At 44.4% G+C, this 24595-nt stretch overlaps 1 protein-coding gene across 1 annotated transcript in view; it reads left to right on the top strand.

Annotated features, from left to right (window-relative positions):
• Positions 1–24595, top strand: part of LOC121288357 (ankyrin repeat and fibronectin type-III domain-containing protein 1-like) — a 179755-nt gene that overhangs the window by 82892 nt on the left and 72268 nt on the right. Inside the window, exons 9-10 of the mRNA XM_041206911.1 lie at positions 3787–3919; positions 11614–11733. Of these exons, the coding sequence (XP_041062845.1) occupies positions 3787–3919; positions 11614–11733 (253 nt within the window). The remainder of the gene's footprint in view (positions 1–3786; positions 3920–11613; positions 11734–24595) is intronic.

The raw sequence follows: 24595 nt of genomic DNA, 5'->3' as shown, positions 1-24595 counted from the left end.
CCGAAATATCGTGCAAGTGCGCAATGATGTTGGGACGCTCACCCGATGTCATCACGCGCTATTTTATGCTCAAGTGGGACAGGCACGTGCCCACCCGCTCAGCAAAAAATTCTGCCCATACATACAAAATACACAAACACAGACAAAGAAATGCACACACATGCAAGCACACAGTGAACACACACATATAGAAGCACACATACAGAGACACAGAAAAACACAGACAGAAGCACAGGCTCAGGCAGGATAACACACATAGAGAAACACACACATACATGCATAGAAATACACACGCAAAAGTACGCACATGCACATAAACACTCAACACACTCAACACATGCACACACAAACATGCACACACCCACACTGAAACACAAACATTTTGTTATGATTCCCATGGAAACCAGTAGCCTAAAAGAACTGAACTTCCCAAACAAGCCAAATGGAAGAAATAAATGGACAAGATTTCACTTTTTAAAACTTTATGCAACAATCAAACCAAATTCAACATAAACATGAAATAACAGGCAAATTGAATTCAGTAGATATTATAAATTACATTTTAAATGGCTGATATAATAAAGATAGACGTCACAGCTTTACTGGCAGCCCCTTCAGCATATATGGCATTAATCTCAGCTGCAGTGTCCCTCAAAACTCTGTTTTTCCCAGTTAGAGTTTCAGTTCCTTTATTCACACAGGAGTTAGGCATGAAGTCCCATCTGACAGCAGTTTTCTTTTCCAGTTTCTTTATTGTACAATGCCCACCAAAAGGCACATTTCTGGATCCCTCTCAGCTTGTCTCACAGAAGCAGGCTTTTTGGTTATTTTATCCAGCTGCCCGATGACTTCCTTCCTGAGCTGTCTCACACATACAACTTTTCCACAGCCACTGAATAGTTCTCCTGCTGCAGAAAACTAAGCTTCCAGAGCCCTTTGTCTGTTCTGACCATTGGCTAAAATTTGATCTCTTAGCTTGTTGTTTTTTTCCCCATGAGTTTCTGTTTCCCTAACAACCTAAGCCACAGGCTGATTTCTCAGAAGTCTGATGCCACAACCAGGAATTCCTATTTATAAATCCCCATCCCAGAAACCTGGAATTTTGGTTTCTTTTGCAGTTAGTGACTGTGTCAAAAATACACAGGCTTTGAAACCACGGTTGGTGCAGACAACAGCTTGCAAACCGCGGATTTCATCACAACACACACATTTACAGAAACACATACAGGTCACAGAAACACACACAGGTCACAGAAACACACACAGGCCACAGAAACACACAGACACAGAAACACAGGCTCAGACAGAGAAACACACACAGGAACATACACAAAAGGAAACACGCATGCATAGAAATATACATACACAGAAGCACACACATGCACAGAAGCTCACATATGCACAAACGCACACAACACACAGAAACACACTCAACACACAGAAACACACACACACCCTGAAACACAATGCATACACCCACATGAAAACACACACACTCACATTGGGTGGAATTTAATTCCCTCGCCTGTAGCGAGTTTGTTGGCAGGGGCATTTATTCAGGCAGTAGGGTGGGGAACCAGGAGCCTTTCTGCCTCTGTCCCATTTATGTCCAGAGTGGATAGGCTCATAGATTGCTCTCCCACCCCACAGCCACTTGAGGCCCTAATGCCCACTTAAGAACCTCATTCTGCTGCTGCTGGTATGCATCCAGCGGTGGGCATGACTCACTATGTGGGAAGCCCGAAAAGCAAAGCCTGTCAGGGTTGCTTACGGACTACGGGGGTTGGTGGGTGGAGGTGGTAGGGGTTGCCTCTGAGGCTCAGATTAGAGAGGCTCACTTGTAGCGCAAAAGCCAAGGCTGATACTTGTAAGGAACATACCTTTTTATTTCTGTAGACTGTTGTAAAGAATATATCTTTTTATTTTCTATTGGACTGTTTTTTAAAATTACAATGGCTGCAGTTTGAAAGACATGTCCCCTGGAATAGGATGAGAGATATATACAATGTTGCAGTCCTGGAACAGAGTGTGCCATGAAAGACAGGATGGTGCTGGAAAGGAATCCTGGACCAAGGGAACTGCCTGACAACAGCATTTTAATAGGCACCCGACCAGATGACCAGAATTTGTGAACAGCAGTGCAGCTGAATAGCTCCTATCCTGATAGGAACAAGACCTAAAACCTCTTTCTCCTGTGTGCAGAATATTCCAGTAATTCACACAATAATTTTGACCAAACCACAAGATTGCCCCAATTCTACCTAACTGTTTAATTTAGGTTAACAGAATACAAGCACCAGGTTTGTAAACGTAATGAGTTAATAACTGTTCATTGAACAAATTGTCTTTAACTAGTGGCAAAAGAAAGAAATATGAACTGTTAACTTCTAACACTATAATTTAAACTCTACCCTCTTCTCAAATCCACACACACATACACATAACATGGATTGTTTTCTTCTGTTTTGTTTTCTTCTCATATCTTGATAACCTGCTCCCTCTTTGAGGAAACCCCTGTAAAAAGGAAAAAGGGGAAAACCACTGTTAGAGACATTGAAAAGCAAGGTCTCAATCAGTGAACTAAATACTGAAAGTGCTGGAAGATGACCACCTTGTGTCATCAACAAGAACTGAAAGGAATTTGGAAGACATCGATCAAAATCAACCCATCGAATCCTTTACTCCAGATTGGTGCTATTGAACTGTTTATCCCACCCTTCAAATCCATGTTATGTGTATGTGTGTGTGGATTTGAGAAGAGGGTAGAGTTTAAATTATAGTGTTAGAAGTTAACAGTTCATATTTCTTTCTTTTGCCACTAGTTAAAGACAATTTGTTCAATGAACAGTTATTAACTCATTACGTTTACAAACCTGGTGCTTGTATTCTGTTAACCTAAATTAAACAGTTAGGTAGAATTGGGGCAATCTTGTGGTTTGGTCAAATTTTTCACATTTGTTGTGGCTCAGCGAGCTTTGGGGCTTGATTTTACAGTGCACTATCCCCAGTGAGTCGTGACACACTTCTGGGCAGTGCTGATGGAGCACAGTACTGTCAAAGGGGCAGTACTGAAAGAGTTCTGCCCTATGGAGATGCCTTCTTTAGGCTGGGACATTAAACTTAGGCCCCATCTTCCCTCTCAGATGGATGAAAAAGATATCATGGCAATATTTCTAGGAAAAATACGGGAGCTATTCCTGCACCCTGGCCATAATTATCCCTCAATCTACATCACAAAAATACATTATTTGATCATTATAATCAATGCTGTTTGCGGGAGCTTGCTGTGCACAAATTGGTTACTGCGTTTCTTGCATTACAACAGTGACTACACTTCAAAAGTACTTCATTGGCAATAAAGCACTTTGAGATGTTCAACGGTCGTGAAAGTCGCTGAATAAGTGCAAGTCTTTATTTATGTACACACGCACAAACAAACACATTTCAACATGTACACAAATACACTCACTTTCTGCAGGACACAGTAAAGGCGATGAATGGCTACATTGTTCTTTCCTAGGCCAAGGTAATTACGGTACCACCTCCTACCAAAAACCCCTCACCCCATTCCCCAGTCCAACTGTGACTGAGGTCATTGAACTCAGGATGGTGCGGGGGCAAAGATTTGATCTGTCTTAGTATGGCTCGGTGCCACACTGGGAAGTACCTTTGCCCTCTACCTTGACCATCAGTCACTGGACACCATTTATTTTGTTGAGTTGTATTTGTGCTTGTCCATTGTGTAAAGTTACACAAATATTGATGGTGTTATCCTGTTGTTTTTAGAGGATTATACCTAACAGCAATATTCTACAAGGATGATGACATAATTGTGACACATGAGGAACAGATTCCAGTGGTAGAGATGGATGATTCGTACTCCAGCTCACTGATGCAAGATTTTCTTTGGTTCACAAAGGTAAATGGGTAAAAAGGACTGTCAGATTATTAATAGGATCCTGTTTGAAGTAGTTTCCTGTTGTTGACTGAATAAATGTCCATGGAATATACTGCATCATGTGAACCTAGAAGCCCCCAGGTTGGGTCACTGCTGTGTGCTGAGTTGGGGGGGCGGGGTGGGGGGGTGGTGGGGATTGGTGGGGGATGGAGTTTTCCCAGCCAGTTTGGGAAGAGGTTACAATGCATGCAGGGTATTAAATCCCCTGAAATAGACTTCAGGTTGAGATCCCAAAGTCATCCTTCCTCCTTCTGGCTTTTCCCATGATGGGTTCCAAAGTCTATAGGGAACACTATTCCCCTTGGCAAAAACAGAATTACCTGGAAAAACTCAGCAGCTCTGGCAGCATCGGCAGAGAAGAAAAGAGTTGACGTTTCGAGTCCTCATGACCCTTCAACATAACGTTCTGTCGAAGGGTCATGAGGACTCGAAACGTCAACTCTTTTCTTCTCCGCCGATGCTGCCAGACCTGCTGAGTTTTTCCAGGTAATTCTGTTTTTGTTTTGGATTTCCAGCATCCGCAGTTTTTTGTTTTTATCTATGTGGGCAAGAGAGCAGGGTGGAGTGTTAAAATGGCAAGCGACAGGGAGGTTTGGGTCATTCTTGCAGACAGACCGCAGGTGTTCTGCAAAGCGGTCGCCCAGTTTACGTTTGGTCTCTCCAATGTAGAGGAGACCGCATTGGGAGCAACGAATGCAGTAGACTAAGTTGGGGGAAATGCAAGTGAAATGCTGCTTCACTTGAAAGGAGTGTTTGGGCCCTTGGACAGTGAGGAGAGAGGAAGTGAAGGGGCAAGTGTTGCATCGTTTGCGTGGGCATGGGGAGGTACCGTAGGTGGGGGTTGAGGAGTAGGGGGTGATGGAGGAGTGGACCAGGGTGTCCTGGAGGGAACGATCCCTACGGAATGCCGCCGGGGGGGTGAAGGGAAGATGTGTTTGGTGGTGGCATCATGCTGGAGTTGGCGGAAATGGCGGAGGATGATCCTTTGAATGCGGAGGCTGGTGGGGTGATAAGTGAGGACAAGGGGGACCCTATCATGTTTCTGGGAGGGAGGAGAAGGCGTGAGGGCGGATGCACGGGAGATGGGCCGGACACGGTTAAGGGCCCTGTCAATGACCGTGGGTGGAAAACATCGGTTAAGGAAGAAGGAGGACATGTCAGAGGAACATTTTTGAAGGTAGCATCATCAGAACAGATGCAATGGAGACGCAGGAACTGAGAGAATGGGATGAAGTCCTTACAGGAAGCGGGGTGTGAGGAGCTGTAGTCGAGGTAGCTGTGGGAGTCAGTAGGCTTGTAGTGGATATTGGTGGACAGTCTATCACCAGAGATTGAGACAGAGAGGTCAAGGAAGGGAAGGGAAGTGTCAGAGATGGACCATGTGAAAATGATGGAGGGGTGGAGATTGGAAGCAAAATTAATAAATTTTTCCAAGTCCTGACAAGTGCATGAAGCAGCACTGAAGTAATCATCGATGTATTGGAGAAAGAGTTGTGGAAGGGGGCCGGAGTAGCACTGGAACAAGGAATGTTCCACATACCCCATAAAGAGACAGGCATAGCTGGGACCCATGCGGGTACCCATAGCCACACCTATTATTTGGAGGAAGTGAGAGGAGTTAAAGGAGAAATTGTTCAGTGTGAGAACAAGTTCAGCCAGATGGAGGAGAGTAGTGGTGGATGGGGATTGTTCGGGCCTCTGTTCGAGGAAGAAGCTAAAGGCCCTCAGACCATCCTGGTGGGGGATGGATGTGTAGAGGGATTGGACGTCCATGGTGAAGAGGAAGCGGTTGGGGCCAGGGAACTGGAAATTGTTGATGTGACGTAAGGTGTCAGAGGAATGACGGATGTAGGTGGGAAGGGACTGGACCAGGGGAGAGAGAAGGGAGTCAAGATAACGAGAAATGAGTTCTGTGGGGCAGGAGCAAGCTGACATGATCGGTCTACCAGGGCAGTTCTGTTTGTGAATTTTGGGTAGGAAGTAGAAGCGGGCCATCCGAGGTTGGGCGACTGTCAGGTTGGAAGCTGTGGGAGGAAGATCTCCAGAGGGGATGAAGTCAGTGACAGTCCTGGAAACAATGGCTTGATGTTCAGTGGTGAGGTCATGGTCCAGGGAGAGGTACGAGGAAGTGTCTGCAAGTTGACGCTCAGCCTCCGCGAGGTAGAGGTCAGTGCGCCAGACAACAACAGCCCCACCCTTGTCAGCGGGTTTGATGACAATGTTGGGGTTGGACCTGAGAGAACGGAGTGCAGTAAGTTCAGAGTGAGACAGATTAGAATGGGTGAGAGGAGCAGAGAAATTGAGATGACTAATGTCACGCCGACAGTTCTCAATGAAAAGATCAAGAGAAGGTAAGAATCCAGAGGGAGGGGTCCAGGTGGAGGGAGAATACTGGAGGTGGGTAAAAGGATCCGTTGAACGGGGAGAGGACTCCTGCCCAAAGAAGTGAGCACGGAGATGAAAATGGTGGAAGAAGAGTTCAGCATCATGCCGAGCCCGAAATTCATTGAGATGAGGGCGTAAGGGTATGAAACTAAGTCCTTTGCTGAGCACTGAACGTTCAGCATTGGAGAGGGGAGGGTCAGGGGGTATGGTGAATACATGGCCGGGGCTGGGATTGGAAGATGGGGTGGGGACGGAGGGACAGGCAGGGGTGGAGGGTCCTAGATCGGTGTTGGTGTCGATGAGTTGTTGGAGCTTGCGTTCCTTAGCACTTGAGAGAAAGAGAAAAAGTTTCTTGTTGAGGCGTCGGATGAGACGAAGAATAAAATGAAACTGGGGGCACACGCAGCTTTGAAAAAGGGTGCGGCGGTGCTGCTGGAGGGAGAGGTCGAGATTATTCATATGGCGGCACATGGCACTGAGTATGGATCTCAGAATGTGACTATTCCCCTTGGGTCTGGCAGCAAAGCAAATGAGCCAATTAAAAAGACAATTAAGAGCTTCATTAACCCTGGATCTTCTTTACCACCCAGCATACCAGTTACACGCCGTGTCTGCACCTCATCAGGTTTTCACATAGCAGGAGTTCATAGAATTGAACTGGCCTGATAACAACAGTGTAGGGATCACAGCTGCAAGTCTGTGGTCAGTCATATTGAAAGGCTGGTGCTGATAGGAGCAGTTCTTTCACTGATTTCATTGGGAAAAGCAACTTTGTGCAATGACCATCAAGTGCCAGAGATACCGCTAAGGTTAATCTCACCTTGCCTGTAAGATTTTCCTGCAACATGGGGTTTACACATTCTGCAGTTGCTTGGACCTCAAAGGAAGAGGTACAGATTTCTCCAGCCCAGCAGCCCCAACGACAGAAGAACCATATCCAGCAGCAGCTGTCTTCACTACAGCCACATGGAGCTATATCACTGAGGGGGTGGACACAGGTCTCCACAAGGACCACTCCTACCGATGACCACCAATCAGTGGTCACTCCTACTGATGCTGGACAGATGGACCTGCGGCAGGCAGGTTGGTGAGGATGAGGTCAAGTATGTTTTTCCCCTTTGTTGGTTCCCTCACCACCTGCCACAAACCCAGTCTAGCAGTTATGTCCTTTAGGACTCGGCTAGCTCAGTCTGTAGTGGTGCTACTGAGCCACTCTTGGTGATGGAGATTGAAGTCCCTCACCAGAGTACATTCTGCACCCTTGCCACCATCAGTGCCTTCTCCAGGTGGTGTTCAACATGGAGGAGTACTGCTTCATCAGCTGAGAGGGGTGCAGTATGTGGTAATCAGCTGCAAGTTTCCTTGCCCATGTTTGACCTGATGCTTTGAGGCTTCATGGAGTTTGGAGTCAATGTTGAGGAATCCCAGGGCAACTCCCTCCAGTCTGTATACCACTGTGCCGCCACCTGCCGGTGGGACAAGACGCACCCAGGGATGGTGATGGTGGCATCTGGGACATTGTAAGATTTGATTCCGTGAGCACGACTATGTAAGGCTGTTCTTGATTAGCCTGTGGGACAGCTTTCCCAATTTTGGCACATATGTTAGTAACAAGGACTTTGCTGGGTTGAGAGGGCTGAGTTTGCTGTTGTTGCTTCCAGTGCCAGGTCGATGCCAGGTGGTCCAGCCAGTTTCATTTCCTATCCAATTTTCTGTAGCTGAGTTGCTTGCTTGGCCATTTCAGAGGGCAGTTAAGAGTCAATCCCATTGCTGTGGATCTATAGTCATATGTAGGCTAGACCAGGTAAGGAGAGCAAATTTCCTTCCCTAAACAGCATTAGTGAACTAGATAGGTTTTTACGACAATTGACAATGATTTCATGGTCATCATTAGACTTTTAATTCCAGATTTTTATTGAATTCAAATTCCACCTTTTGCCGAGGTGGGATTCAAACCCAGGTCCCTGGGTCTCTGGATTACTAGCCCAGTGACAATACCACTATGCCACCGCATAGTTTGATTGACCATTGCATAGTCCTTGTGGAATGAAATCATCTTCACACTGAGGATGCCCTCCATTGTGTTGTGTGGCACTACCGCCATGCTAAATGGGATAGATTCTAGCAACTCAAAACTAGGCATCCACGAGGCACCATGGATGATCAACAACAGAATCGTATTGAACCACAATCTGTAATGTCATGGCCTGAAATATCCCTCACTCTGCCATTACCATCAGGCCAGAGGATCAAACCTCGTTCAATAAGGAGTGCAGCAAAGCATGCCAGGAGCAGCACCAGGCATCCCTAAAAATGAGGGTCCAACCAGGTGAAGCTAAAACACAGGACTATATGCATGCTAAACAGCAGAAGCAACATGCAATAGAGCAAAGCAATCTCTCAATCACCAGATCAGATCAAAGGTTTGCTCGCACCAAGTTCAGTTCACCATCTCTGCGCTAGCTGACCTACATAGGCTGCCAGTTAAGCAATGCCTCAATTTTGTAATTCTCATCCAGGTTTTCAAATCCCTCCATGGCTTTGACCCTCCCTAATCTACTCCAGCTCTACAACCCATCAAAAATCAGCCCTCCTCGAATTCTGGCCTCTCAAGCCAGATTCTAATCATTGTCATTGGAAGCCGTGCCTTGACATGCCAAGGCCCCAAATTCTGGAATTCCCTCTCTGAACCTCCCCAACTGTCCTCCTCTTTCCTCCTTTAAGACACTCCGTAAAACTTATCTCTTTGACTATAAGTTTTTGGTAATCTGCCCTCATACCTCCTTATGTGGCTAAGTGTCAGATTTTGTTTGATAATACTCCTGTGAAGCACCTTGAGAATTTTTTCTACATTAAAGGTACTTTATAAATATGGGTTGTTATTTCCACTCATGGAATTGGGCTGATGTATTGTTTGGAGAATGTGCATTACACCCCACTGTGATTTATAAAATTATACAAGATCTTTCCAGGTAAAATATATTCCAAAGAGGAAGAAGAACTGGAAAAAAGCTTCCATACCTAAGCAAGGAAGTTAAAGATAAGATAAAGGCAAAAACTATGGCATACCAAATTGCAAAGGTCAGTGGCAGGCTGGAAGATTGGGAAACTTTTAAAGATCAACAAAGGGTTACTAAAAAATAATTAAGAGAGCAAAGGTAAATTATGAAAGAAAACTAGCTGATAGCAAAAATTTTACAAGTATATAAAAGGAAAGAGAGTAGCTAAAGTGAATGTTGGTCCCTTGGAGGATGAGACTGGGGAGTTAATAGTGGGGAAAGCAGAAAAGGCAGAGACGCTTAATCAATATTTTGTCTCAGTTTTCATGTTGGAGGACACTAGTACCACCTAATAGTAACAGGTAGTGCAGAGGGTATAGAGAAGGAGGAACTTAGAACAATCATCATCACTAGAGAAAAAGCACTGAGCAAACTATTGGGATCAAAGGGTGACAAGTCCCCAGGACCTGATGGCCAACATCCCAGGGCCTTAAAGGAAGTGGCAACGGAGATAGTGGGTACATTGGCTATAATATTCCAAAATTCCCTGGATTCTGGAAAGGTTCCAGTGGATTGGAAAAATGCTTGTATAACACCCTTATTCAAAAAGGAGGGGAAGGCAGAAAGTAGGAAACTATAGGCCCATTAGTTTAACGTCTATCGTTGGGAAATTGTTGGAATCCATTATTAAGGAAGTAGTAATGGGGCATTTGGAAAGTCAAAATGCAATCCATCAGAGTCAGCATGGTTTTATGAAGAGTAAATTGTGTTTGACTAATTTGCTAGAGTTCTTTGAAGATGTGACAAGCAAAGTGGAAAATGGGGTTCCTGTAGATGTAGTATATCTGGACTTCCAGAAGGCCTTTGATAAGGTGCCGCATAAAAGATTAATACATAAGATAAAATCACACGGAGTTAGGGTAATATATTAGCTTGGATAGAGGATTGGGTAACCAACAGAAAGCAGAGAGTCGGGATAAATGGGTCTTTTTCTGGATGGCAAGCTGTAACTAGTGGGGTGCCACAGGGTTCGGTCCTTGGGCTCCAACTATTTACAATCTATATTAATGATTTGGATTCAGGGATAGAAGGTACTATAGCCAAATTTTCAGATGACACCAAAATAGGTGGGAAAGTAAGTTGAAATGAAGAAATAAGAAATTTACAAATGGATATGGACAGGTTAGGTGAATGGGCCAAAATTTGGCAGATGTAGTTTAACGTGGATAAGTGTGAGGTTATCCATTTTGGTTGGAAGAATAAAAAGATGACTTATTAGTTAAATGGAGAGAAACTTCAGAATGCTTCAGTGCAGAAGGATCTGGGTGTCCTCGTGCTTGAATCGCTGAAAGCTAGTATGCAGGTACAGCAGGTAATAAGGAAGGCAAATGGAATTTTGGTGTTTATTGCTAAAGGAATAGAGTATAAAAATAGGGAAGTGTTGTTGCAATTGTAGAAGGCATTGGTAAGATCGCACCTGGAGTACTGTGCACAGTTTTGGTCCTCTTTCTTGAGGAAGGATGTAGTTGCATTGGAGGTGGTTCAGAGGAGGTTCACTAGATTGATTCCAGAGATGCGGGGCTTGTCTTGTGAGGAGATATTGAGCAGTTTAGGCCTATACTCGCTAGAGTTTAGGATGAGAGGAGATCTAATTGAGGTGTATAAGATGCTAAAGGGGATAGACAAAGAAATAAAGTGGATGTTTCCCCTTGTGGGGCATTCTAGAATGATAGGCCATAGTTTTAGGCTAAGGTGTGGTAGATTTAAATCAGAGATGAGGAGGAATTACTTTTCTCAAAGGGTAATGAGTCTGTGGAATTCACTAGCTCAGTGTGCAGTGGATGCTGAATAAATTTAAGGAGGACTTAGCCAGATTTTTAATTAGTAACGGGTTGAAAGATTATGGGGAGAGGGCAGAAAATTGGAGTTGAGGTTGAAATGAGATCACCATGATCGTATTGAATGGTGGGGCAGGCTCAAGGGACTGAATTGCCTAGTCCTGCTCCTAGCTTTTATGTTCTTATGTCCTTATGTTTCAGGGGTATTCAGGGGTGTGATGCTGTGTGGTTGAAATTGCAATATCGTAGCTACTGAAGCAGTGGCCAGCACCCAACAACAGAATGTCATACCTATAGAGAATATTGCCAGCTCTGAAACACCTGTCTGTCTCTGGGTATGGCAGTGAATTCAGATTATTGGAAAAGTTTATTCACCAGCAGCAAAGTGTGATAGCCAAAGTGCGATTATTCCCGCTGTCTGCTTCTGATGCAGGTATCATGTATGTGGGAAGACAGTCGATGGCTGAGTCAGTGTATGTGTCCCTCCTTATCCTCCTGCTCATCGGTACTACAGGCTCGTCATAAGATGCTTGTAGCAGTTGTTCAATTTCAGGTGAGTCTGAAAGTTTCCTCTTAATTCTTTGAACTGAACTTACATAAATTAGAGACACCACTTCATGTTTTGTCATACCTGCCCCATTGCAATGTACTCCGGCGAGAGACCCGCGCTACCTCTTTTCGGGAAGACCTGCGGAACCACAAGCCAATCAGGTATTGGCAAGGCCAGCAGCGGGCCTCCCCCTGGAATTAAGTCTTTGGAGGGGCAGAAGTCTTGCTTAAGGAGAGCTAACGGCCAGTCAGAGGCCTGCAGGTATTGTGATCAGCAGCGCCACAGGGGAGATGGTGATTGCTGCAGGAAAATCACCGAGTGGAGCAACCCAGTTCACGGGTGAGCAATGTTGGGGGAGGGGTTTTTGCGGGGTGGGGGTCAAGGGAAGAGGCATGTAGGGATCAGCAACAAGAGCAGCGGGGTGGCTCTCCCCTCCCAATGTCCAGTGATTAAGCACTGAGTGCATTTGATCAAGTGACACCCGCCCCCAACGGAGGTGACAAGCTGACCACATGTTGACAAGCCTGCCCACAACTGGGTTAATGTTTCTTAATATGTTTATATTATATATATTGTTTTTTTTTAATTATATATTTCCTCCCTAGGGAGGGGAGGGGTGGGGGGAAGGTTGGAATAACTTCCCCTCTTTTACACAAGAGAGGAGAGGAGGGAGAGGAGTAAAGGACAGACAACTGGGTTAATACCAGCAGCAGCCAGATGAGGCCCTTAAGTAGTCATTAATTGGCCACTTAAGGGCCTCAAAAAGCAGCAGGATGGGAAGGTTAGCCATATGCCTCCTCACCCAGAATATTATTCTGGCAAAGGTAGGAAGGTGGCAGGGTTCCAGTATGCAACCATCCTGCTTAATTATATGCCCTTCCCACCTCCAAGCTCGCCACCAGACAGAGCACAGGATTCCGCCCCATCTTTTGTTATAGGTAGAGTTAAAAAATGTTAATTGCTTGTATGAGCTGAGGGAGGCTGAGGCAATTACCACCATTCAAAGTATATCTGATTTTAGTAAGGCATTCTTTTATGATCAGGCTTGAATGCACAGGTGCTTTAGGAGTATGTACAGATCTTGTATTCTACAAGACCTCCCACTGTTTATCTATATTTTAATTCATTAATAGCTCAGCCCTGTGTATTGTATCCTCCCTCCCAGAAACATGATAGGGTCCCCCTTGTCCTCACTTATCACCCCACCAGCATCCGCATTCAAAGGATCATCCTCCGCCATTTCCGCCAACTCCAGCATGATGCCACCACCAAACACATCTTCCCTTCACCCCCCCTATCGGCATTCCGTAGGGATCGCTCCCTCCAGGACACCCTGGTCCACTCCTCCATCACCCCCTACTCCTCAACCCCCTCCTATGGCACCACCCCATGCCCACGCAAAAGATGCAACACCTGCTCCTTCACTTCCTCTCTCCTCACCGTCCAAGGACCCAAACACTCCTTTCAAGTGAAGCAGCATTTCACTTGCATTTCCCCCAACTTAGTCTACTGCATTCGTTGCTCCCAATGTGGTCTCCTCTACATTGGAGAGACCAAACGTAAACTGGGCGACCGCTTTGCAGAACACCTGCGGTCTGTCCGCAAGAATGACCCAAACCTCCCTGTCGCTTGCCATTTTAACACTGCTCTCTTGCCCACATGTCTGTCCTTGGCTTGCTGCATTGTTCCAGTGAAGCCCAACGCAAACTGGAGGAACAACACCTCATCTTCCGACTAGGCACTTTACAGCCATCCGGACTGAATATTGAATTCAACAACTTTAGGTCGTGAGCTCTTTCCCCCATCCCCACCCCCTTTCTGTTTCCCCCTTCCTTTTCTTTTTTTTCCCAATAAATTATATAGATTTTCCTTTTCCCACCTATTTCCATTATATAAAAAAAAATTTTTTTTTTACATCTTTTATGCTCTCCCCACCCCCACTAGAGCTATACCTTGAGTGCCCTACCATCCATTCTTAATTAGCACATTTGTTTAGATAATATCACCAACTTTAACTTTAACACCTATGTGTTCTTTTGTACTATTGTTGTTGACATCTTTTGATGATCTGCTTCTATCACTGCTTGTTTGTCCCTACAACCACACCCCCACTCCACCTCTCTCTCTCTCTCTCTCTCCGCCCCCCACACACACACCTTAAACCAGCTTATATTTCAACTCTTTCTTGGACTCGAACTCAAGTTCTGTCGAAGGGTCATGAGGACTCGAAACGTCAACTCTTTTCTTCTCCGCTGATGCTGCCAGACCTGCTGAGTTTATCCAGGTAATTCTGTTTTTGTTTTTGTTTTGGATTTCCAGCATCCGCAGTTTTTTTGTTTTTATCTCTGTGTATTGTGGTGATGCCCAACCTCATCCCTCCCAAATCTAAGATTGAATTCAATTATATTATGGTCACTGGTAGCAGGACATTCCCTGACCATCAGATTGTTAACTAATTTGCACTGGTGTGTGATATTAGCCAGGAATTCAGTTCATGATCAGAGCATTGCTTTGGATATTGAAGCCATTCATCAAATAGCTTCAGTGTCAGTGAAACTTTCAATCCTTAAAATCAATGTTTCTGTCTTTTCATTAACTGTCCTTGTTCATTTGGGGACTCTGAAAACTAGGCTCAACAGCTCACTGATCACATCATGGAAACCAAATTATCTGTGTCTTGTGTTCAGCTTATGTGCAGGTCTATGAAAGGTAATATAAAAAGATAAGATTTAAAGATAACTTTAATTATATACCACAAGAGGAGCTGAACAACTGTTCAATAATATGAGGAACAGTACTGGCAGTAGATTACAACTGATACCATAAGCCCCAGAGCATTAAAAACAGAACTTGGTATCTTAAACAAAAACAGAATTACCTGGAAAAACTCAGCAGGTCTGGCAGCATCGGCGGAGAAGAAAAGAGTTGATGTTTCGAGTCCTCATGACCCTTCAATAGTTCTGTTTTTGTTTTGGATTTCCAGCATCCGCAGTTTTTTGTTTTTATCACTTGGTATCTTAAACTGACTGCCAACAGGTCACACTCAGTAACATATATGAAAAAGGCAAATACATTTACTGTTATATTTCTGATGAGTGTGTTTGTGGTGACTGTATATACCGCATGACTGTTCTCAGCCTTTCAACCGCTTGAAGACAGGCCAGACAAGATGTGACCACTTACTGCACATGTGGGACAGCTCCAATTGTGACTGGCCATCCAAGTCAGATCATTGCCTACCCTGAGACACCCATTCCCTAACCCTAACCCTAACTCTAACCATAATGGCATCATAACCATTTACACTGTGTCAGCTGAAGCCATTGAATGGATTGTTAACCTCAACATTTAACTATAACTGCTTCCCCAGCCAAGTACGTGACTGCGTGGGCCTGTGTGCTTATAATATATGGAGAGGTATTTCAGAAGTCTCCATTTTTTTCTTCCATTTTCTAAATGCTCTTTTCTCTATCCCTCTGACTTTGCAAAACAACACTAGACAAGGTATAAGACAAGGACAAGGTAGCCTGGTGTCAGCGAGCAATAGACTGGGCATCAAGCCTGGTGTCAGCAAGTAATAGACAAGGAACCAAGCCTGATGTCAGGCAGAGAGAGATTGGGCACTGAACCTAATGTGAGAGAGTGATAGAGTGGACGCAGGTAGCCTGGCATCCAGAAACTTCCGCTGTTGAAAGGTAATGATAGATGAGGAAGGTCATCTGCTCCATCCACCCAGAGAAACCTTACAGCTGTCCTCCTCCCCCCCACCACAGTATCCAATTGTTTTATAAATTATTCATGGATTTTTATCTCTTTTACACTATCTGGAAATCTATTTTGCACATTGACCATACCTTATGTAGAGAAGAATCCCCTGAGTTCAGTCCTACATTTACTTTTTACTAAATTGAACCTGTGTCCCTCTTTTCTACTTTTACTATTCAATTTGAAATAATATTCTGGTTAAATGTTTTCTATTCTGTTAACTATTTTATAACCCACTGCTTTGCTGCTTGCTGCTCAGTGGTTGGACATGCTGAACATTCAGACTAAGTTCCTGAAATCTCATTCCACTTGGTCATGACCCAGCCATGGAGTGTTGATTATCCCTGAGATGAGTTCCGACCACAAATCCACACCATTACTAGACCGCCTTTTGGCACCTCCATAACATTACCTGACTCCACCCCTGTCACATCTGCTGCTGACACCCTCATCCATGCCTTTTTTACCTCCTTTGTTGACTTTCTTATATACCCCTGACTGACCTCCCATCTTCCACCCTCCATAAATTTAAGCACATCCAAAACTCTGTTGCCTGTGTCCTAACTTAGACCAAGTCCTGTTCATCCACCACCCCTGTGCTCAGTGACCTACATTGGCTCCTGGCTGAACAAACCTTTGATTTTAAAATTCTCATGCTTGTGTTCAGATTCCTCCATGGCCAGGACCTGGGAGATGTGGGTTGCAAACGGTCCTAATCACCGGGTCCCGTACCTCTAGAGAGCCCAGGCTCATTGGCCAATTGACCTTTCAATCTGGATGGTCAGTGTCCAAAGCTGCCAATCTGGCATGTAGACCATCCCAATTGACAGGCTAATCGACCAATGATTGCTGTTATTCAGAGCAACAACAATCTTTGATCGAGTAGTAGGATGCTCCAGATTCCTTTCTTACTTAACTCGTGGATGCCTGTTTGGGCCTTGTTGTTTGGAGTGCTGCTTCTTTAATCTTAAACCTGGCTGAAGGGCAAGCAGGTTGGTGACAGTTGTTTTGAAGCGGATTTCCTTCCTCAACACCACACCCTTCCTCAACACCCACCTATTTCCCCTGTAAAGTGCGGGCAAATGGGTTCCTCTTCAGGCTCGACTTATCTATTTCAAACCCTTAATTCACTAGAATCAACTCCTGGGCCCAAGCCGTTTTGAGATTTAAACCTGGCTTCCTCTGCCTATCCTTCTCCTGGCTCCGTGCGTCTGGCCAGTTTTGATGGCAACAGATGGTGGGTTGGCAGCACCGGAAAAGAGAGTGGCGGCAGCATGAGGCGGTTGGCCTGGATATGCCTAGGTCGCCAGTTTTAGCCATAAATTGAATTCAAGTCTGCCTTCAAGGTCCTTCCAGTTAGGTGGAGCAAAAGTTGATAAATTGACACCTGGAAGACTGATCACCATTGAGAACTTTTCCTACTTGGATGTATCAACCTTGTGTGCTGGCTGGCTTCTACCAGCTCGTTAATGACAATTTATTTGGCACTGAATCTACTGCAGGGGGGAGGTGATGGCAAAGTGGTATTGCCACTGTACTGGTATTCCAGAGACTCTGGGTGATGTTTTGGGTTTTGAATCCCATCGCGGCAAAAGATGAAATTTGAATTCAATAAAAATCTGGATGACTGTGGTTGTTGTAAAAACCCATCTGGTTCACTAATATCTTTAAGGGAAGGAAATCTGCTGCCCTGACCTGGCCTGACCCACAGTAATGTGGTTGGCTCTTAAAGTGCCCTCTGAACAAGGGCAATTAGGGATGGGCAATAAATGCTGGCCTAGCCAGTGACACCTACATCCCAAGAATTAATAAATAAAATAATGTTTTTGCATGCAAGAGAAAGACCTGCAAGCCCAAGGCTATAGACATAGCTACTAAAAAGCTGAGTAGAATTTCAATACTGTACAAGACAGTCCAGCAGGATTTTAGATAGAAGAGTACATATGCAAATGTGCATGCCTGGACATAAGGGCAATTGTTGAAACCCAGTAACTGTTACAAAAGATTGCCATCAAAGTTCCAAGAAGCTGTAAAAGTTCTTCGTGCCTCACATCTCTTGCTGTTCCCAATCCTCATTCCTTGATGGTGTGCAGGCCCCAGCCAAGACCTCCCCAATTCCCTCTGGCCACCAATCTTGGTGTTAATACGGCAATGTGGAGTTCCACCACATTGCCGTATCCTGTGAAAAATTTGTTCAGCTCCATCTCATCAATATGGTGAAGCACCTTCTGGACAAACAATTGATGACTGTTTGGGTACTGAATTGTGCATCGTTTTTCTGTATCCCTCAGTTTATTTTCAGAGTGACCTGGCCTGGGCCCCTTGGTGGCAAACTCTGCTGTTCCCTAATTTGCTGACCTTGGGGTCTTAGGGGTAGAATCTATACAAACATACAAGCATACAAATTAGGAGCAGGAGTAGGCCACTCAGCCCTTCAAGCCTGCTCCACCATTCAATAAGATCGTGGCTGATCTGATTGTAACCTCAATTCCACATTCCCGCTTACCCCTAATAACCTTTCACCCCCTTCCTTTTCAAGATTCTATCTTCTCCTACCTTACAAATATTCAAAGACTCTGCTTCCACTGCCTTTTGAGGAAGAGAATTGCAAAGACTCACAACCCTCTGAGCAAAAAATTTTCTCCTCACCTGTCCTAAATGGGTGACCCCTTATTTTTAAACAGTGGCCCCTGGTACTAGATTCACCCACAAGAGGAAACATCTCCTCCACATCGACTCTGTCAAGACCCCTCAGGATCTTACATGTTTCAGTCAAGTCACAGTATCACAAGGAAGAATTTCCCCTCCATTGGGAGTGGGAGGGGGGGGGAGTGCAGGAGCGCAGGAGTGGGCATGGGTAGGTGCGCTTCTGATTGGCACCCCCAATCGGGGGTGTGTGCCATTTCACTTGGGCAGGCCAATTAAGGCCGGCCCATCGTGATGTTCGCCAGGAAGCGCTATGCGCTCCCAATACGGGCGGAGGGGGATTTCCCTCAGCCGAGAGTGCGCTCTTTCGCTCATGCGCGCAAGAGAGTGCACTCATCTCCCTGAGGCTAAGTGCTACCATTTAAAAATGGTCAATGTACAAAAATAAAATTTCCCTGACATGCCCCCTCATGTGACATTGTTATATGAATTGGGACATGTCTATCACTTTTATTCAAACTTTTATTATATTTTTAAAAACCCTCATGAATCCTCATCCCGCCCGTGGATGAGGTTTCATGCTTTTTCTGAAGCCCGCCAGGGCTCCCGGCCTGCCCACCAACCTTAAGGTTGCACAGGCAGGTCCATTAATTACTTGAATTAGTTTTTAAATGGCCTCAGTAGGCCGTTGACAGGTCGGCGGGCGCACAGCTGAATCGGCTGCGCCCCCGCCGATCTGAAAATTGAAATGATGTGGGGTGACATTGGGAGTTCCATCTGACGTCATCCCACATCATTTTACACATCCGTGAGTGGGGCCCGCCCCCTGCTCGCCAACCTCAATATCCTGGCCACGGTATTTTTACAATGCAGAAGGAGGCCATTCAGCCCATCAAGTCTGCACTGGCTCTTTGAAAGAACATTCCACCTAGACCCACTCACCTGCCTTATCCCCGTAACCTTGCACATTATCTCTTTTTAGATAGCAGTCCAATCCCCTTTTGAATATATCTTGATTGAACCTGCCTCCACCACCCTTTCAGAAAGTTTGTTCCAGACTCCAACCACCCTCTGGTGAAAAGCTTTTTCCTCACATCATATTTACCCCTTTAGCCAATTATTTTGAATCTGGACCCTCTAGTTCTTGATGTTCTCTTGAATGGGAACAGTTTCTCACTATTTACCCTGTCCATACCCCTCAGGATCTTGAATATCTCTATCAAATCTCCTCTCTTTTCTCCAAGGAAATCAGTCCCAACCTCTCCGGTCTATTCTCATAGCTACAGTTCTTCATCCTGGGAATCATTCCTGTGAATCTCCTCTGTACTTTTACCAATGCCTTCACATCCTTCCTCAAGTATGCCGCCCAGAACTGGGTGCAGTACTCCAGATGAAGCCTAACTAGTGTCTTATACAAGTTCAACATGACCTCCTTACTCTTGTACTCAATGCCCCTATTAATAAAGCCTACTATATGCTTTATTAACTGCTCCCTCAACACACACTGCCATCTTCAATGACCTATGTACATATACATTAAGGTCCCTCTGTTCCTGCACCTCCTTTAGAGGCTCTCCCTTTATTTTATACTGTCTCACCATATCTTTCCTGCCAAAAAAGAATCACCTCGTACATCTCTGCATTGAACTTCATTTGCCACTTGCCTGCCCAATCCACCAACATGCCTATGTCCTTTTGAAGTTCAAGACTATCCCCATCACAGTTGACAACATTTCCAATCTTCGTATCTTCGCAAATTTGAAATCATATTCTACACACCACAGTCCAGGTTATTAATATATATCAAGAAGAGCAAGTGTCCCAACACTGAACCCTGAGGAACTCTACTACAAATCTTCCTCCAATCTGATAAACAACTATTTATCACTACCCTCTGTTTCATGTCACTCAGCTAATTCCTTATCCAAGTGCCTACTTTCCCCTTTTATTCCATGACCTAGAATATTGCGCACAAGTCTGTTGTGTGGCACTGTATCAAATGTCTTTTGAAAATCGATATACGCCACATCAACAGCGTTTCCTTTATCAGCCTTCTCTGTTACCTCCTCACAAAAACTCCAGCAAGTTAGTTAAACATGATTTTCCCTTGATGAATCCATGCTGGCTTTCCTTAATTATCCTGCCCTTGTCTAAGTGATTATTGATGTTATCCCATACTATAGTTTCCATAAGTTTCCCTACCACTGCGGTCATATTGACTGACCAGTAGTTTCCAGCTTTATCCTTGCACCCCTTTTTGAACAAGGGTGTAGCATTTGCAGCTCTGCAGTCCTCTGATACTGCCACCGTGTCAAAGGAAGACCGGAAGATTATCACTAGTGTATCTACAACTTGCACTCTCATTTCCTTCAGTACTCTTGGATGCCTCTCACCCAGTCCTGGTACCTCATCTATTTTAAGTAAAGGTAGTCTTTGCAGCACCTCCTGCCTCTCAATTGTAAGTTCTTCTAGTGTACCAGTTACCTCCTCTCTCACTTCAGCCTAGATAGCAAGTTCTTCCTTTGTAAAGACAGATGCAAAGTACTCATTCAATATCTCTGCTATTTCTCCAGCCTCCAAATGCAAGCTCCCTTTTTTGTCCCTAATTAGCCTTACTCTTTCTTTTACCACCCTTTTATTATTTACATGCTTTTGGAAGACCTTGGGATTCCCTTTTATGTTCGCCGCCAGCCTCTTTTCAAGCTCTCTTCTTGCTTGTCTTATTAGTTTCTTCACTTCCCCTTTGGTCCTTCTACATTCAGCCTGATTCTCCATTGTATTTTTTATCTAACATCCTTCGCACACGCATTTCTTCCTTTTCATCTTGACCCCTATCTCTCCCGTTATCCAGGATGTTCTGGATTTATTTGTCCTACCTTTCCCCTTCAAGGGAATATACCTTGACGTTGCCTGCAATACTTTTTCTTTGAAGGTGGTCCATTGTTCAGCCACTGCCTTTTCTGCCAACATTTGATTCCAACTTACTCGACTCAGATGCATTCCGATCCCATCAAAGTTGGCTTTCCACCAATTAATTTTCCCTGCTCTGGATTGTTCTCTGTCGTTTTCCATTATTACCCTAAACCTTATGATACAATAGTCACTGTCCCCTAGGGGCTGTGCCACTAATATTTGATCCACTTGTGCCAACTCATTCCCCAGAACCAGGCCCAAAAGTGCATGTCCTCTCGCTGGACTGGAAACATACTGCTGTAGAAAATTATCTTGAACACATTCCAGGAACTCTCGCCCCTCTTGTCCTTTTGTACTATTCTTATCCCAGTCTTTAGTTGGATAATTGAAATACCCCATTGTGATTACTTTATAACTCTTGCACCTCTCTGTAACTTCTTTGCAAATTAATTTCTTCACATCCCTTCCACTAGTTAGTGGTCTATATACTACACCGATCAATGTTATTGTATCTTTCCCATTCCTTACCTCTAACCAGAGAGATTCTGTCTTTGACCCCTCTGAAACATTCTCTTTCTCTCCAGTACTGTAATGCCATCTTTAACCAATATTGCCACCCCTCCATTTTTCTTCCTCTCCTGTCTCCCCTAAGCACCTTGTAACCAGGAATATTTAATGCCCAGTCCTGCCCTTCTTTGAGCCAGGTCTCTGCTATAGCAATAATTTCATAATTCCATTTGTCAACCTGCGCCTGCAGTGCACCAATCTTATTAATCACACTCCGTACATTCTCATACATGCACGTGAGCCCTGATTTAGGCTTCTTTACTTTCCTGCTTATTCTGACCCCATCTAATAACTTACTGTTGCCTACTCTAATTCTATCTGTTACTCTTCTAAACACCAGCGGTACAAGCCTAGCCTATCCAACCTTTTCTCATAAGATAACACGCCCAACCCAATCTTCTCTGAACTGCTTCCAACACATTTACACCCATCCTTAAATAAGGTTTTTTCTCTGATCAGGGCTGTGGTGTTGAGGGTTTGACAACATCAAGTGCAATTCCAATGGTGGGGAGAATACCATTAGCAGGCAGATTCTTACTTGTTACTGAAGCCCAAGAGAACTTCCTGGAATCCTCAGCCAAATGGGTGCTGGATTGGCAGGTGGAGGGGATAGAAATTTCACTACAGGGTCCTCAGCAACTTCCTCCTCCAATACAGGCTCAGGCTTTACTTCCTCTACAGGAGGCTCTGGTTCTGCTTCTGAATGTGTTCTTCTAAGGGTTCTAAGTTCCTGTTGACCTCAGTCCTCCATTGAAAGAAAGTAAGAGAGTGAAAACCCTGAGACTGGGAGTGAACCGGACACAAACACCACAGAAAAAGGCTGCTCAGTGTGGGGACAAACCTTCTCCTTCCTGCTCCTCCTTCCTCCCTAAAATCCTATCCACACCACTCAGGGAGAGGTGGAAAATGCAGGCTAAAAGCCAACCTGCTTCTGACTCCTACTTTCATATGAATTCCACCAAGGCCAGCTTGGAGTCTGCACCATCAGAGGCAAACGCAAGGTTGGTGTTCATTAAACTCAACTCCTCAGCTCGGCCCCGGTTCTCTCTCCCTACCCTGGTGACCAAGCCTTGGGGCCTAGTCTGCCTCCCTCTAGCTCTGCTTCTTAAGTGAAAAAGCAAAAAGAGTTTTACTTGATAGCTCTGCTTCTTGACACTTCTTAATGATCTTCTTTATTAATTACTCATTTCTTATGTGATCAATTTATTGCTTTGACATTGACTTTTTTGGCTCAGAAAAATGTGTATATTTTCTTCACACCTTAACTTATAATTTCTGTTATGGACAGGATGGAGGGTTAATCTAAAAAGCCCTGACTTCTCCTCTGACCACCCATCTGAAAGGTGTTTTGATTTTGATTTCCCCCTTTACAAGCAGTAGTGTATTTCCCAACCCCTCAGTCTTGCTGTGATCCAATTTCTATTGATAACCCCATAGCAAACTTATGATAGGATGAACTCAAAGAGTTAGTTTATTTGCACACACTCCAAACATGGGGGGGTCGCCACATAGCCCCTGAGCACTCATACAATAAAAAAGGGATTGAAAAACGAAAGATTTACAGGGCGAAGACCACAGAGAAGGTAGTTATTGTTTCATGTGAGTCCAGAGCACAGAATCAAAGTCCAGTGAGGTATCCTTCACGGAGGTCTGCAGGTTGAAACTTGATGCTGTACAATTAATTTTTCCAGTAGAGTTGCCTTCACACGAGGAGATAAACACGCAGAGATGAATCAGTCTTGTTGGCAATGGTACAGAAGTTCCAGTAGAAACAATGTAGATAGGGATTCAATCTGGACAGAGCCCCTTTTCTGTGCAGCTGTTTATAGATGTTAAACTGGCAGACTGAGGTTTTGTAGTTTCACAAGGCAATATAACTTGTTCCACCAGCTAGAGGCTCATGTCATATGACTCCCACCTCTCCACGTTGTCTTTGACAAAGGTTGTGTATCCCCCATCTGGGTTCCCGAGATGGTTAAATGTTCCAATCATTAAGACATGAACGAAAGGTTGCAGGGTCCTTTGTCCCAGCAGACGGATAGGCTCCAGCTGGCCAAGCCTGGCTTATGAAATGCAGATGGCCTTTGTATCGATCTATTTGAATTTGGTCTCCACAGCCCACAGGGGTCATTAGTGTCTCTTCAAAGATAACGAATCACAAGTTTCTGTGATAGCCGTGGTAGCTCTTCTGTTCAGGGTCACAGACACACATTTTAAAAGGTCATTGTCAGTGCTAAAATTTTAGAAATTAACCATGAGGATATATATATATGTTATATATATTGTAAAAAAAAATCCAGTATGTGGTCTTAGTACCCTGACAATTTGAAATTCATGTTTAATGTTGTGCCAAACCAGACTTCAGGCAGCTGCTGCTGGATTTTGTGCTGAAGGAGATTGAAAGGCTCACAAGAAGTCTGATTGCTTTTTGGAAGGTTGGCAAAAGCAGTAATGTTTGTTCTAATAGAAATGGGAAGCGTTGGAAATGCTCAGCATGTCTGGTAGCATCTTTGCAGAGAAAGACAGAGGTCACTGACTCTTCATCAGAATTAATGCAGATTCTGGACCTGAAACATTAACTCTGTTTCTGTCCACAGATGCTGCCTGGTTTGCTGACTATTTCCGGCATTTTCTGTTTATGTTTCAGATTTCAAGCATCTGCAGTACTTTGCTTTCCTATTATATACTAAGTGTGGTTTTTATTTAAAATGAGACAATACTTACCACTCAATGCAAAATGTAATTTTTCTGTTAACCTTGGTTGGTGCTATTACCTGAAGGTTTTGCCATTTTTAAACTTGGAAGTAAAACCAGGAGTTATACGCCAATAGAACATGTCACTGTTAGTTCAAGATGTTCTAATTTGTATATCACGGAATCAAAATCACAGAGTGCAGAAGAGGCCCTTTGGCCCATCGAGTCTGCACCAACATGTGGAAAACACCTGACCTACTTACCTAACCCCATTTACCAG

The sequence above is a fragment of the Carcharodon carcharias genome, chromosome 15, assembly GCF_017639515.1.
Source record: "Carcharodon carcharias isolate sCarCar2 chromosome 15, sCarCar2.pri, whole genome shotgun sequence".
Lineage (NCBI taxonomy): Eukaryota > Metazoa > Chordata > Chondrichthyes > Lamniformes > Lamnidae > Carcharodon > Carcharodon carcharias.
Note: the sequence above shows the minus strand (reverse complement) of the source record. Positions and strands in the feature narration are given on the sequence as shown.